Source organism: Nerophis ophidion, linkage group LG02, assembly GCF_033978795.1.
Source record: "Nerophis ophidion isolate RoL-2023_Sa linkage group LG02, RoL_Noph_v1.0, whole genome shotgun sequence".
Classification (NCBI taxonomy): Eukaryota; Metazoa; Chordata; class Actinopteri; order Syngnathiformes; family Syngnathidae; genus Nerophis; species Nerophis ophidion.
In genome coordinates, this window is record NC_084612.1 from 84,551,754 (window position 1) to 84,566,607 (window position 14,854).

Genomic DNA, 14,854 nt, shown 5'->3' on the forward strand with positions numbered 1-14,854 from the left:
TGGGTTTCCCTGCTTAGGCTGTTGCCCCCGTGACCCGACCTCGGATAAGCGGAAGAAGATGGATGGATGGATGGATGGATGGAAAATTAAACCCCCAAAAAATTTACTAAAAGCAGTCTTCTCATAATGTGTCGACTTTTATTTTTTTTATAAAATTGGCAACAATTTCTCATATTCTTTCTGTTCCTGTAATATTTTCTCGAAAATTTTTATGTAAAATCATAATTTTTAATGCACACATTTGTCATATAAAATAATGACTTCTATCACGATACTGCCAATTATTTTCCTAAAATAGCGACATTTTTTGAGTAAAATGATGACTTTTGCCACAATTTTGCCAAGTAAAATTCTATTATCATACTATTGCCAGCATTTTAAAGTTCTCTTACAAATTGTGACTTTTGTCGAGTAAAATGACGACTCTTTTCATTAAATTGCCAACATTTTAAGCTTTTCTTTTAATATCGCAAAAAGTTATTCAGTAAAATTCCAACTTTTCTCATAACATTGCACACATGTTCAGTTTTTCTTGTAAAATGTTGACTTGCGTTGAGTAAAATAACGACTTTTATTATAATGCTGGCCCTGCGATGAGATGGCGACTTTTCCAGGGTGTACACTGCCTTCCGCCCAATTGTAGCTGAGATAGGCATCAGCGCCCCCTGCAACCCCAAAGGGAATAAGCGGTAGGAAATGGATGGATTATAATACTGCCAAAATTAAAAAGTTTTCGTGTGAAATTGCGACTTTTTTCTTGTGAAATTGCGACTTTTTTCTTGTGAAATTCCAACTCATTTTTCACAGCATGCTTTTTTATATGTGCATATTATGTATACATTATTCATGTTGTAAATACACTTCTTTATATATCTAGAAAGGCTGGGCCTGAAGAGGGAGGCATTTTTTTCTCAGGTCTCAAGAAGGTAACAAATACAAGTGTGTGTGTGTGTGTGTGTGTGTGTGTGTGTGTGTGTGTGTGTTTACCTCGGCCGATTTGAACCAGTCCAACCACGATGATGAGACCCAGGGCGAGCAGCTTACCCACGGTGAACACGTCCTGGATCCTTGTGGCCCAGCGCACACTGGAGCAGTTCACCCAGGTTAAGAACACTGGACACACACACACACACACACACACACACATCATTATTACTTCCTATTGGCGATGTTCAGATTAAGATTAGTTTATTTCAAAAGGGGACAATGCAATTTCATAAAACACATGACTGCACATAGTTAAAAACGCCAGAATTAGCCAGAAGGCTAGTTTTCATCCATAAAAAGGAAGTAAAATTAAATGACGATTTCAAAGAGGAAAAAAAAAAAAAAAAAAAGCACACAATTCATGTATGATATAATAACAAAATACAACATCACAACACATTTATCATCACACCAAAACTTACAAAATATGTACATTGATAAGCCACATTTTTTTTTTCCTAACAATATATTTTAATATAATAATATAAATATTTTGACTTAGTTTATTCAAAAAAAAAAATACATTGACACACAATGTACTTTAATTTTTAGAAGAATGATTAAATATTTCCCCCAGTGATCAATAAAGTATTTTTTATTCTATTGTATTGTAAAAAGATTGAGACTTGAACATGAAAAATAATAATTTTAATGAAATGTGATGTTTTGACATATATGTTTCTTCACCTTAGGGCAGGGGTCGGGAACCTTTTTGGCTGAAAGAGCCACGAAAGCCAAATATTTCAAAATATATTCCCGTGAGAGCCATATCATATTTTTTAACACTGAATACAACTAAATGCGTGCATTTTTAAGTAAGACCAACATTTTTAGAGTATAATAAGTCTCTTATTCTTTTTAATAACATTGTTATTCTGAAGCTAACCAATAATAAATAAAATGTCATGTCTCTTGATCATGTTTTTGTTTGGCCATGTGCTGTTTGTCCTTTGGACTCATTAAGTTCCTGTTTTTTTTCCAAATATTTCAAAATATATTTCCGTGAGAGCCATATCATATTTTTTAACACTGAATACAACTAAATGCGTGCATTTTTAAGTAAGACCAACATTTTTAGGGTATAATAAGTCTCTTATTCTTTTTAATAACACTGTTATTCTGAAGCTAACCAATAATAAATAAAATGTCATGTCTCTTGATCATGTTTTTGTTTGGCCAAGTGCTGTTTGTCCTTTGGACTCATTAAGTTCCTGTTTTTTTTCCACTCCCTTGTCTGGTTTCCTTGGTTACTCATTTTGTCCACCTGTCTCTGGTGGACAAAATGCTCACTCACCTGCTTCCCGAGCACTAATCAGAGGCAGTATTTAAGCTCGTCTTTGCCAGTCAGTCGCCCCGTGCTGACTTGTTTCATGCCTTGCCATAGTTTCGTGCTTCATGCCATGCCAAGTAAGTTTTGTTTGATTTATGTTCTTAGTCTGTTTATGCGTTAGCTTTGTTCTTTAGCCCAAGTTGTGCCTCCGCTGTGAGCGATTTTTGTTTTAGTTCAAATTAAATCATGTTTTTACCTAAATGCCATGTCCCGAATAGTCCGTCTGCCGTCTGGGAGAACGACCCTGCAGCAAGCTGCGACCCCCCCCCCCATCGTGACATAAAATACTTCTTACCATTAATGCGACTTCTTGAACAGGTGCGGTAGAAAATGGATGGATGGCTATAAATGCATGAGAGTGTTTTATATTTTGCACATTATTTTTAGCACTGTGATTACCAGCGAAATTATTCATAATTATCGCGTTAAGCAATGTCAGCTAAGATTTATCTGAGAGCCAGATGCAGTCATCAAAAGAGCCACATCTGGCTCTAGAGCCATAGGTTCCCTACCCCTGGGGTTTCACTCCCTCCTGTTACCACGCCACAATGTGTCACATGGTCAACAGGAAGTTGCATCATTCACATCCTCTGCAGGCCTTAAGAAGAACTAAAGGTAAGTTCCCTCCTTCACCTTCATGTATGTTGTGTCATATTTCCACTGTGACATCTCGGCACGTTCCTGTTTGCAGTGTTGTGGATATTTATTTCTGCGATACAATGAAAAACTCCCTTCTGTTACTCAAATTAGTCACCTTGGCAACATTGCACACAAATAAAATAATGTTGCGGGAGGTTGGGCAATATTTAATGTTCTGGAGTGACAAGAGACAGAAATGTAGCTTTGTGGAGTGGGCGGGAAATGTTATTGTGAAAGGTGTTCAACATGCATGATCTACTTCCTGTTTCCTCTAACATGCATGATCTTTGATTGCTTCTACTTCCTGTTTCCTCCGAAAGCAGACCAGAGGAAACACACAACACAGGATTTAACGTCCTCACAAAGCGCTGAGTCGGCGCTGCGTATGCAACTTTCATTGCAACAACACCATTGTTTTTGTGCGATACTTAGATATATATATCATCTCTTACTTGATATCTGATATGCACGTCTTGTTTTCTGTGGACGCAAGAACTTTGCTGATTCAGCAACTTGACTCTATATGGCCGACACAAATATTACCCTGAAATGATATCACACAGAAGTAAACACTCTGCAGGACTGCCCGTATCGCACGTGATATTAAACACAATTTAACACGCTGCAGGATTGCCCGTATCGCACGTGATGTCACACACAAGTAAACACTCTGCAGGACTGCCCGTATCGCACGTGATACCACACACACACACAGACAAGTAAAACCTCTGCAGGACTTCCCGTATCGCACGTGATATTAAACACAATTTAACATTGCAGGATTGCTCGTATCGCACATGATGTCACACACAAGTAAACACTCTGCAGGACTGCCCGTATCGCACGTGATATCACACACACACACACACACAAGTAAAACCGCTGCAGGACTGCTTGTATCACCCATTATTTCACACAAATACATACTCTGTATGACTGCTTATATTGCACATGATATCACTCACGAAAACTGCAGGACTGCTTGTATCACATGATATCACACACAAGTAAACACTCTGCAGGACTGCTTGTATCACACGATATTAAACAAAATTAAACACGCAGCCGGATTGCTCGTATCGCATGTAATATCACACACACACACACACACACACACACACACAAGTAAAACCGCTGCAGGACTGCTTGTATCACCCATTATTTTACACACACAAATAAATACTCTGTATGGCTGCTTATATTAAACATGATATCACTCACAAAGACTGCAGGACCGCTTGTAGCACACATGATATCACACACAAGTAAACACTCTGCAGGACTGCTTGTATCACACATGATATTAAACAAAATTAAACATGCAGCAGGATTGCTCGTATCGCACGTGATGTCACACAAGTAAACACTCTGCAGGACTGCTCGTATCGCACGTGATAAACAAAATTTAACACGCTGCAGGATTGCTCGTATCGCACGTGATGTCACACACAAGTAAACACTCTGCAGGACTGCTCGTATCGCACGTGATATCACACACACATTAAAACCGCTGCAGGACTGCTTGTATCACCCATTATTTCACACACAAATACTGTGTATGACTGCTTACATTGCACATGATATCACTCACAGAGACTGCAGGACTGCTTGTATCACACATATCACACACAAGTAAACACTCTGCAGGACTGCTTATTTCACACATAATATTAAACAAACACGCAGCAGGATTGCTCGTATCGCACGTGATATTAAACAAACACGCAGGATTGCTCGTATCGCACGTGATGTCACACACAAGTAAACACTCTGCAGGACTGCTCGTATCGCACATGATATTAAACACAAACATGCTGCAGGATTGCTCGTATCGCACATGATATTAAACACAAACATGCTGCAGGATTGCTCGTATCGCACGTGACGTCACACACGAGTAAACACTCTGCAGGACTGCTCGTATCGCAAGTGATATTAAACACAATTAAACACGCAGGATTGCTCCTATTGCACGTGTTATCACACAAGTAAAACCGCTGCAGGACTGCTTGTATCACCCATTATTTCACACACAAATAAATACTCTGTATGACTGCTTAGCTTGTATCACACATGATATCACACACAAGTAAACACTCTGATATCATGTGTGATACAAGCAGTCCTGCAAACACAATCAAACACGCAGCAGATTGCTCGTATCGCACGTGATATCACACAAGTAAACACTCTGCAGGACTGCTTGTATCACACATGATATCAAACACAATTAAACACGCAGCAGATTGCTCGTATCGCACGTGATATCACACACAAGTAAACACTCTGCAGGACTGCTTGTATCGCACGTGATATTAAACACAATTAAACACGCAGGATTGCTCGTATCACACGTGATATCACACACAAGTAAACATTCTGCAGGACTGCTCGTATCGCACATGATATTAAACACAAACATGCTGTAGGATTGCTCGTATCACACACGAGTAAACACTCTGCAGGACTGCTCGTATCGCACGTGATATTCAACACAAACACGCTGCAGGATTGCTATCGCACGTGTTATCACACAAGTAAAACCGCTGCAGGACTGCTTGTATCACACATTATCTCACACACAAATACTCTGTATGACTGTTTATATTGCACATGATATCACTCACAAAGACTGCAGGACTGCTTGTATCACATGATATCACACACAAGTAAACACTCTGCAGGACTGCTTATTCCACACATATCAAACAAACACGCAGCAGGACTGCTCGTATCGCACGTGATAATAAACACAAACACGCTGAGGGATTGCTCCTTTCGCACGTGTTATCACATAAGTAGAACCGCTGCAGGACTGCTTGTATCAACCATTATCTCACACACAAATACATACTCTGTATGACTGCTTATATTGCACATGATATCACACACAAAGACTGCAGGACTGCTTGTATCACACATGATATCACACACAAGTAAACACTCTGCAGGACTACTTGTATCACACATGATATTAAACAAAATCAAACACGTAGCAGGATTGCTCGTATCGCACGTGATGTCACACACAAGTAAACACTCTGCAGGACTGCTCGTATTGCACGTGATATTAAACACAATTTAACACGCTGCATGATTGCCCGTATCGCACGTGATATCACACACACACGTAAAACCGCTGCAGGACTGCTTGTATCACCCATTATTTCACATACAAATACTCTGTATGACTGTTTATATTGCACATGATATCACTCACAAAGACTGCAGGACTGCTTGTATCACACATGATATCACACACAAGTAAACACACGGCAGGACTGCTTGTATCACACATGATATCACACACAAGTAAACACTCTGCAGGTCTGCTTGTATCACACATGATATTAAACACAAACAGGCAGCAGGATTGCTCGTATCGCACGTGATATTAAACACAAACACGCAAGATTGCTCCTATTGCACGTGTTATCACACAAGTATAACCGCTGCAGGACTGCTTTTATCAACCATTATCTCACACACAAATACATACTCTGGATGACTGCTTATATTGCACATGATATCACACACAAAGACTGGAGGACTGCTTGTATCACACAAATAAATACACTGCAGGACTGTTTGTATTGCACATATCACACACAAGTAAACCTGCTGCAGGTCTACTTGTGTCAAACATGACGTCTCACACACAAGTGAACAGACCGCAGTACTGCTTGTATTGCACATGATATCACACACAAGTAAACATGCTGTAAGACTGCTTGTATCGCACATTATATCACACAAGTAAACACACCGCAGGACTCCCAGGCTGTTGTGTTACATCCATCTCCTTCCTCCCAGGCTGGTGTGTCACATCCATCTCCTTCCTCCCAGGCTGGTGTGTCACATCCATCTCCTTCCTCCCAGGCTGGTGTGTCACATCCATCTCCTTCCTCCCAGGCTGTTGTGTTACATCCATCTCCTTCCTCCCAGGCTGTTGTGTTACATCCATCTCCTTCCTCCCAGGCTGTTCTGTCACATCCATCTCCTTCCTCCAAGGCTGTTGTGTCACATCCATCTCCTTCCCCCCAGGCTGGCGTGTCACATCCATCTCCTTCCTCCCAGGCTGTTGTGTTACACTAATTTCCTTCCTCCCAGGCTGTTGTGTCACATCCATCTCTTTCCTCCCAGGCTTTTGTGTTAGTCATCTCCTTCCTCCCAGGCTGGTGTGTCACATTCATCTCCTTCCTCCCAGGCTGTTGTGTTACAGTCATCTCCTTCCTCCCAGGCTGGTGTGTCACATTCATCTCCTTCCTCCCAGGCTGTTGTGTTACAGTCATCTCCTTCCTCCCAGGCTGTTGTGTTACACTCATCTCCTTCCTCCCAGGCTGTTGTGTTACACTCATCTCCTTCCTCCCAGGCTGTTGTGTTACACTCATGTCCTTCCCCCTCGGGCTGTTGTATTACACTCATCTCCTTCCTCCCAGGCTGTTGTGTTACACTCATCTCCTTCCTCCCAGGCTGTTGTATTACACTCATCTCCTTCCTCCCAGGCTGTTGTGTCACATCCATCTCCTTCCTCCCAGGCTGTTGTGTCACATCCATCTCCTTCCCCCCAGGCTGGTGTGTCACATCCATCTCCTTCCTCCCAGGCTGTTGTGTTACACTAATTTCCTTCCTCCCAGGCTGTTGTGTCACATCCATCTCTTTCCTCCCAGGCTTTTGTGTTAGTCATCTCCTTCCTCCGAGGCTTGTGTGTTACACTCATCTCCTTCCTCCCAGGCTGTTGTGTTACACTCATGTCCTTCCCCCTCAGGCTGTTGTATTACACTCATCTCCTTCCTCCCAGGCTGTTGTGTCACATCCATCTCCTTCCTCCCAGGCTGTTGTGTTACACTCATCTCCTTCCTCCCAGGCTGATGTGTTACACTCATCTCCTTCCTCCCAGGCTGTTGTGTTACACTAATTTCCTTCCTCCAACTGCTCAAAGTGGACAAACAGCTTCCAGTGGGAATGTTTGGCAGCGGCCCACTCTGCCACCCGGCTGACCACCGTGCATCGGCGCTGACAGGGGGCGGAGCCGGCATGACAGCGCTGACAGGGGGCGGAGCCGGCGTGACAGCGCTGACAGGGGGCGGAGCCGGCGTGACAGCGCAGGTAAATCTGCGTGGCGGCCGCCATTGAGGGCCCCCTCGGCCGCAGAATACTAACCGGGCTGAGTCACTCGGGGAACTCCTCCTGCCACTTTAGTAAGAATGACTTCCTGTGGAGGAGACCCCCGTCCGTTTCCACGGCGACGACTCCTTGAAGGCTTACAGTGTCCGCTGACAAGAGGCCTGTCCGGCCGTGATTAATCGCTTGTTTTCAGCGTTTCATGCAAGCTGCAGCACCAGCTACTCCATCTTTATTTCTACCAGTAATTATGTTGCCATGCAGGCTTATGACTCACACGCTTTGTTTTTTTGTATTATTTATATTGGAAGTTGCCAGGAAGTAAATAAACAGCAACTACCTCAGCAACTATTCCTCAACTACCTCCATGCCATGCCATGCCATTGCTGTTTATTTTCTGCCCATAGTTTCCCTCCTGCTCATGCCAAGTAAGTTTTTCTTATGTCACAGTTGAGTTTTGTTTTTGTCTCTAGTTACATCATAGTGCTAGTTTGGTTTTCTAGTCAAGTTTGTTCTCCGCCCTCGTGCGCGCCTTTTGTTTACTTCCTTTGTTTGTATAAATAAATATGTACTTACATTCACATCTCACTCATGACAATTTTTCTGTGCATCGGAAAAACAATCCATGCCCAAGTCCAAGTCTGGACAGTTTAAACCTAAAAGAAGTATGCTAATGTCTCTTATATTAGCATGCTAACACATTTTTAGCTGGCTTTTTAGCAAATTGTGTATGTTTAAACCTAAAAGTCGTGGATTATGATATTTGGCGCCAACTTGGAAGTATGCTAATGTCTCTTATAGTAGCATGCTAACATTTGCAACTAAATATTTAGCCAATTAAGTATGTTTAAACCTAAAAGTCATGTTTTTTATTACTTGGCGCCATCTTGGAAGTATGCTAACGTCTATTATATTAGCATGCTAACATTTTGGCTCGCTTTTTAGCCAATTGTGGATGTTTAAACCTAAAAGTCATGGTATTTGATACTTGGCGCCATCTTGGAAGTATGCTAACATCTCTAACGTTTGCAGCTAGCTTTTCAGCCAATTGAGTATGTTTATGTCACGCTCATTGGATCTTGTTTTGGTCATGTTCGGTTTTGTTTTTTGGACAATCTGTTCCTATGTTTGCACTTCCTTGTTTGTTTTATTACCATAGCAACTCAGTTTTCACCTTGTCCTCATGTCTCACACCTGTTTACAATTATCCTGTCTATTATTTATACCGGAAGTTGCCAGGAAGTTAGCCTGGCGACTTTATTCCTCAACTGCCTTCATGCCATTGCTGTTTATTTTCTGCCCATAGTTTCCCTCCTGCTCATGCCAAGTTTTTGTTATGTCACAGTGGTTGAGTTCTGTTTTTGTCTCTAGTCATGCCCTAGTGCTAGTTTTGTTTTCTAGTCAAGTTTGTTCTCCGCCCTCGTGCGCGCCTTTTGTTTGCTTCCTTTGTTTGTATAAATAAATATGTACTTACATTCACATCTCGCTCGTGCCAATTTTTCTGTGCATCGGAAAACCAATCCATGCCCAAGTCCAAGTCTGGACAGTTTAAACCTAAAAGTCATGATTTTTGATAGTTGGCACATCTAAGAAGTATGCTAATGTCTCTTATATTAGCATGCTAACACATTTTCAGCTGGCTTTTTAGCAAATTATGTATGTTTAAACCTAAAAGTCGTGGATTATGATATTTGGCGCCAACTTGGAGGTATGCTAATGTCTCTTATAGTAGCATGCTAACATTTGCAACTAAATATTCAGCCAATTATGTATGTTTAAACCTAAAAATCCTGTTTTTTGATACGTTGCGCCATCTTGAAAGTATGCTAACGTCTCATATTAGCATGCTAACACATTTTCATCTAGCTTTTTAGCAAATAGTGTATGTTTAAACCTAAATGTCATGTTTTTTATTACTTGGCACCATCTCGGAAGTGTGCTAACGTCTCTTATATTAGCATGCTAACACATTTTAAGCTAACTTTTTAGCAAATTTTGTACGTTTAAACCAAAAGTCATGGTTTTTGATACTTGGCGCCATCTTGGAAGTATGCTAATGACTCTTCTATTAGCATGCTAACATTTTGGCTCGCTTTTTAGCCAATTGTGGATGTTTAAACCTAAAAGTCATGGTTTTTGATACTTGGCGCCATCTTGGAAGTATGCTAACGTCTCTTATATTAGCATGCTAACATTTTAGCCAATTATGGATGTTTAAACCTAAAAGTAATATACCTTAAATAAATTTAAGGTATATTGATACATTTTTCCTACGCTAATTATGGATTTTTCTTGGCTGACGGCCTTAATGCAAATCATGTTCATGCAACACTTACAAAGAGACAAAAAAGGTGTGTTATTGTTAGTTTTATGGCGCCAGGCTTTGGACCTTCCTTTCTGTTTTGTGCTCCAAACCGGAAATAGAAGTGTCGTGTTGTCTTCTGGCCATCCATAGCGTTTTTACTCGTATGGATTCTTCAATAATCGCTCCAGTTTGTACAATATAACTAAAACAATTATGTGTGATGTCTGTAGGAGTGTTTTCATGCACATTCGTACATGCTATCGTCATGTAATCAAACTAGCGTTGTTAGCATTAGCTAATAGGCTAACACAATTAGAAGTGTCAATATTAGTATTATCAACTTACAATGACATTCTTTTTCAGAATCCAAAAGACTTTATTAATCCCCGAGGGGAAATTAAAGTTTTCAGCACATTTTTTTGTAATTGTATCAGTTTCACAAATTCTTCAGTAAATTCACCAAAACGTCACCATGGCGTTACATAGTCTGTTTAGCTGATTGGAGAGCTAGCTTGCTCAGCTCTTGGGTCCATGACCTTGACTTCTGTTTTGTTTGATGAGCAGTTTTACTGCCCTGTTAGACATATTACAGTTATATCATATTACATATTATTATTATATTACATATTATATTACATTATTTATTTATTATATTACTTGCTACTGCTATATTACACATTACTATTACATGTTTTTTTTTATATTACATATTACATTACATATTATGGCTTCACGGTGGAAGAGGGGTTAGTGCGTCTGCCTCACAATACAAAAAGGTCCTGCAGTCTTGGGTTCAATCCCAGGCTCGGGATCTTTCTGTTTGGAGTTTGCATGTTCTCCCCATGAATGCGTGCGTGGGTTCCCTCTGGGTACTCCGGCTTCCTCCCACCTCCAAAGACATGCACCTGGGTATAGGCCCCTCCCACCTCCAAAGACATGCACCTGGGGATAGGTTGATTGGCAACACTAAATGGTCCCTAGTGTGTGAATGTTGTCTATCTGTGTTGGCCCTGCGATGAGGTGGTGACTTGTTCAGAGTGTACGCCACCTTCCGCCCGATTGTAGGTGAGATAGGTGCCGGCGACCCCAAAAGGGAATAAGCGGTAAAAAAATGGATGGATCATATATAATTTATTATATAACATGTCAATGTTACATTACATATAATTATGACATTACATGTTACTGTTATATTACTATTGCATTACTTATTATATTACATATTATAGTAATATTACTATTACATGTTACTGTTATATTACATATTAAATTACATTTTATTTATTATATTACATGTTACTGTTATATTGCATATTACGATTATATATAATTTATCATATTACATTAATTAAATTACATATTACTATTAATTACATGTTACTGTTATATTACGTATTACTAGTACATCACATATTTATTATATTACATATTACTGTAATTTTGAATATTACTATAACATTATTTAACATATTACAGTAATATAACATTACTATTACAGTACTTAGTTATTAAATTACATATTACAGTAATATTACTATTACAGATTATATTACATGTTACCGTTATATTACTATTATATTACAGTAATATAACATTACTATTACAGTACTTAGTTATTAAATTACATATTACAGTAATATTACTATTACAGATTATATTACATGTTACCGTTATATTACTATTATATTACAGTAATATAACATTAAGACATTATTTATCATATTACATATTTCGGTTACATTACATGTTACATTGAGGACATCTTTAAAAAGCCACCCTTGCATGCGTCTGAAAGGAAAGTCTTAGAAAAGTATTTTCGGCAACAAAAAAGTGTTTGTGCTTGACCTCCTGACTTGGAATGTTCTGGCTCTTAAAACGTCTCGCTGACCTTTTTTCCCATGAAAGCTCTCACATGTGTGAGGTCAGAGGTCAGACATACTCGTGCTAGCAGCCACACTGACTTATAGAGACGTGACAGGCCAATGTGTGGCGTGGGAGCGACGGCGGAACGTGTGGTGTGGGTGTGACTGTGGGAGCGACGGCGGAAGGCGCGGTGCGGGAGCGACGGCGGAACATGTGGTGCGGGTGTGACTGTGGGAGCGACGGCGGAACGCGTGGTGTGGGAGCGACGGCGGAACGCGTGGTGTGGGAGCGACGGCGGAACGCGTGGTGTGGGAGCGACGGCGGAACGCGTGGTGTGGGAGCGACGGTAGAACATGTGGTGCGGGTGTGACTGTGGGAGCGACGGCGGAACGCGTGGTGTGGGAGCGACGGTAGAACATGTGGTGCGGGTGTGACTGTGGGAGCGACGGCGGAACGCGTGGTGCGGGAGCGACGGCGGAACGCGCGGTGCGGGAGCGACGGCGGAACGCGCGGTGCGGGAGCGACGGCGGAACGCGCGGTGCGGGAGCGACTGTGGGAGCGACGGCGGAACGCGTGGTGTGGGAGCGACGGTAGAACATGTGGTGCGGGTGCGACTGTGGGAGCGACGGCGGAACGCGTGGTGTGGGAGCGACGGTAGAACATGTGGTGCGGGTGTGACTGTGGGAGCGACGGCGGAACGCGTGGTGTGGGAGCGACGGCGGAACGCGTGGTGTGGGAGCGACGGTAGAACATGTGGTGCGGGTGTGACTGTGGGAGCGACGGCGGAACGCGCGGTGCGGGAGCGACGGCGGAACGCGCGGTGCGGGAGCGACGGCGGAACGCGCGGTGCGGGAGCGACGGCGGAACATGTGGTGCGGGTGTGACTGTGGGAGCGACGGCGGAACGCGCGGTGCGGGAGCGACGGCGGAACGCGCGGTGCGGGAGCGACGGCGGAACGCGCGGTGCGGGAGCGACGGCGGAACGCGCGGTGCGGGAGCGACGGCGGAACGCGCGGTGCGGGAGCGACTGTGGGAGCGACGGCGGAACGCGTGGTGTGGGAGCGACGGCAGAACATGTGGTGCGGGTGCGACTGTGGGAGCGACGGCGGAACGCGTGGTGTGGGAGCGACGGCGGAACGCGCGGTGCGGGAGCGACGGCGGAACGCGCGGTGCGGGAGCGACGGCGGAACGCGCGGTGCGGGAGCGACGGCGGAACGCGCGGTGCGGGAGCGACGGCGGAACGCGCGGTGCGGGAGCGACGGCGGAACGCGCGGTGCGGGAGCGACGGCGGAACGCGCGGTGCGGGAGCGACGGCGGAACGCGCGGTGCGGGAGCGACGGCGGAACGCGCGGTGCGGGAGCGACGGCGGAACGCGCGGTGCGGGAGTGACAGTGGAACATGTGGTGCGGAAGTGACAGTGGAACATGTGGTGTGGGACTCACACACGCAGATGGTGGCCAGCAGTCGGGTGGCGGCGTAGGGTGGCAGGCAGTTCTGGAAGGCGGGATGCAGCACGTAGTTGGCGAAGGTGAGGGCGATGACGGCCAGCGTGGTGGGATACATGATGAGCACGGCGCTCCACAGCAACAGGAAGCTGCGACAACAACAACATTAACACAGTCCACAAGGTCAGCAAGGATTATTACCATGATTTAAACAACCTCTAAAGTGGAACGCCCTGCAGATGGTACAAACCCTGTTTCCATATGAGTTGGGAAATTGTGTTAGATGTAAATATAAACAGAATACAATGATTTGCAAATCCTTTTCAACCCATATTCAGTTGAATATGCTACAAAGACAACATATTTGATGTCCAAACTCAAACATTATTTTTTTTTGCAAATAATAACTTAGAATTTCATGGCTGCAACACGTGCCAAAGTAGTTGGGAAAGGGCATGTTCACCACTGTGTTACATCACCTTTTCTTTTAACAACACTCAATAAACGTTTGGGAACTGAGGAAACTAATTGTTGAAGCTTTGAAAGTGGAATTCTTTCCCATTCTTGTTTTATGTAGAGCTTCAGTCCTTCAACAGTCCGGGTTTTCCTCTGTCGTATTTTACGCTTCATAATGCACCACACATTTTCCATGGGAGACAGGTCTGGACTGCAGGCGGGCCAGGAAAGTACCCACACTCTTTTACTACGAAACCACACTGTTGTAACATGTGCTAAATGTGGCTTGGCATCGTCTTGTTGAAATAAGCAGGGGCGTCCATGATAACATTGCTTGGATGACAAAGTATGTTGTTCCAAAACCTGTATGTACCTTTCAGCATTAATGGTGCCTTCACAGATGTGTAAGTTACCCATGTCTTGGGCACTAATGCACCCCCATACCATCACACATGCTGCCTTATACACTTTGCGCCTAGGACAATCCAGATGGTTCTTTTCCTCTTCACATCCAGTTTCCAAAAACAATTTGAAATGTGGACTAGTCAGAACACTTTGCATCAGTCCATCTTAGATGAGCTCGGGCGGCGTTTCCGGGTGTTGTTGATAAATGACTTTGGCTTTGCATAGTAGAGTTTTAACTTGCACTTACAGATGTAGCGACCAACCGTAGTTACTGACAGTGGTTTTCTGAAGTGTTCCTGAG

The 14,854-nt window shown here is 43.2% G+C and overlaps 1 protein-coding gene across 3 annotated transcripts in view; it reads right to left on the reverse strand.

The window, feature by feature from the left end:
* The window catches only part of slc7a10a (solute carrier family 7 member 10a), a 77,535-nt gene that overhangs the window by 20,527 nt on the left and 42,154 nt on the right, over window positions 1–14,854 (reverse strand). For all 3 annotated transcript variants that reach the window (XM_061892589.1, XM_061892581.1, XM_061892597.1), the window contains 2 exons: window positions 13,690–13,841; window positions 988–1,113 (listed from right to left, as the gene is read on the reverse strand). In XM_061892589.1, coding sequence (XP_061748573.1) covers window positions 988–1,113; window positions 13,690–13,841 — 278 coding nt within the window. The remainder of the gene's footprint in view (window positions 1–987; window positions 1,114–13,689; window positions 13,842–14,854) is intronic.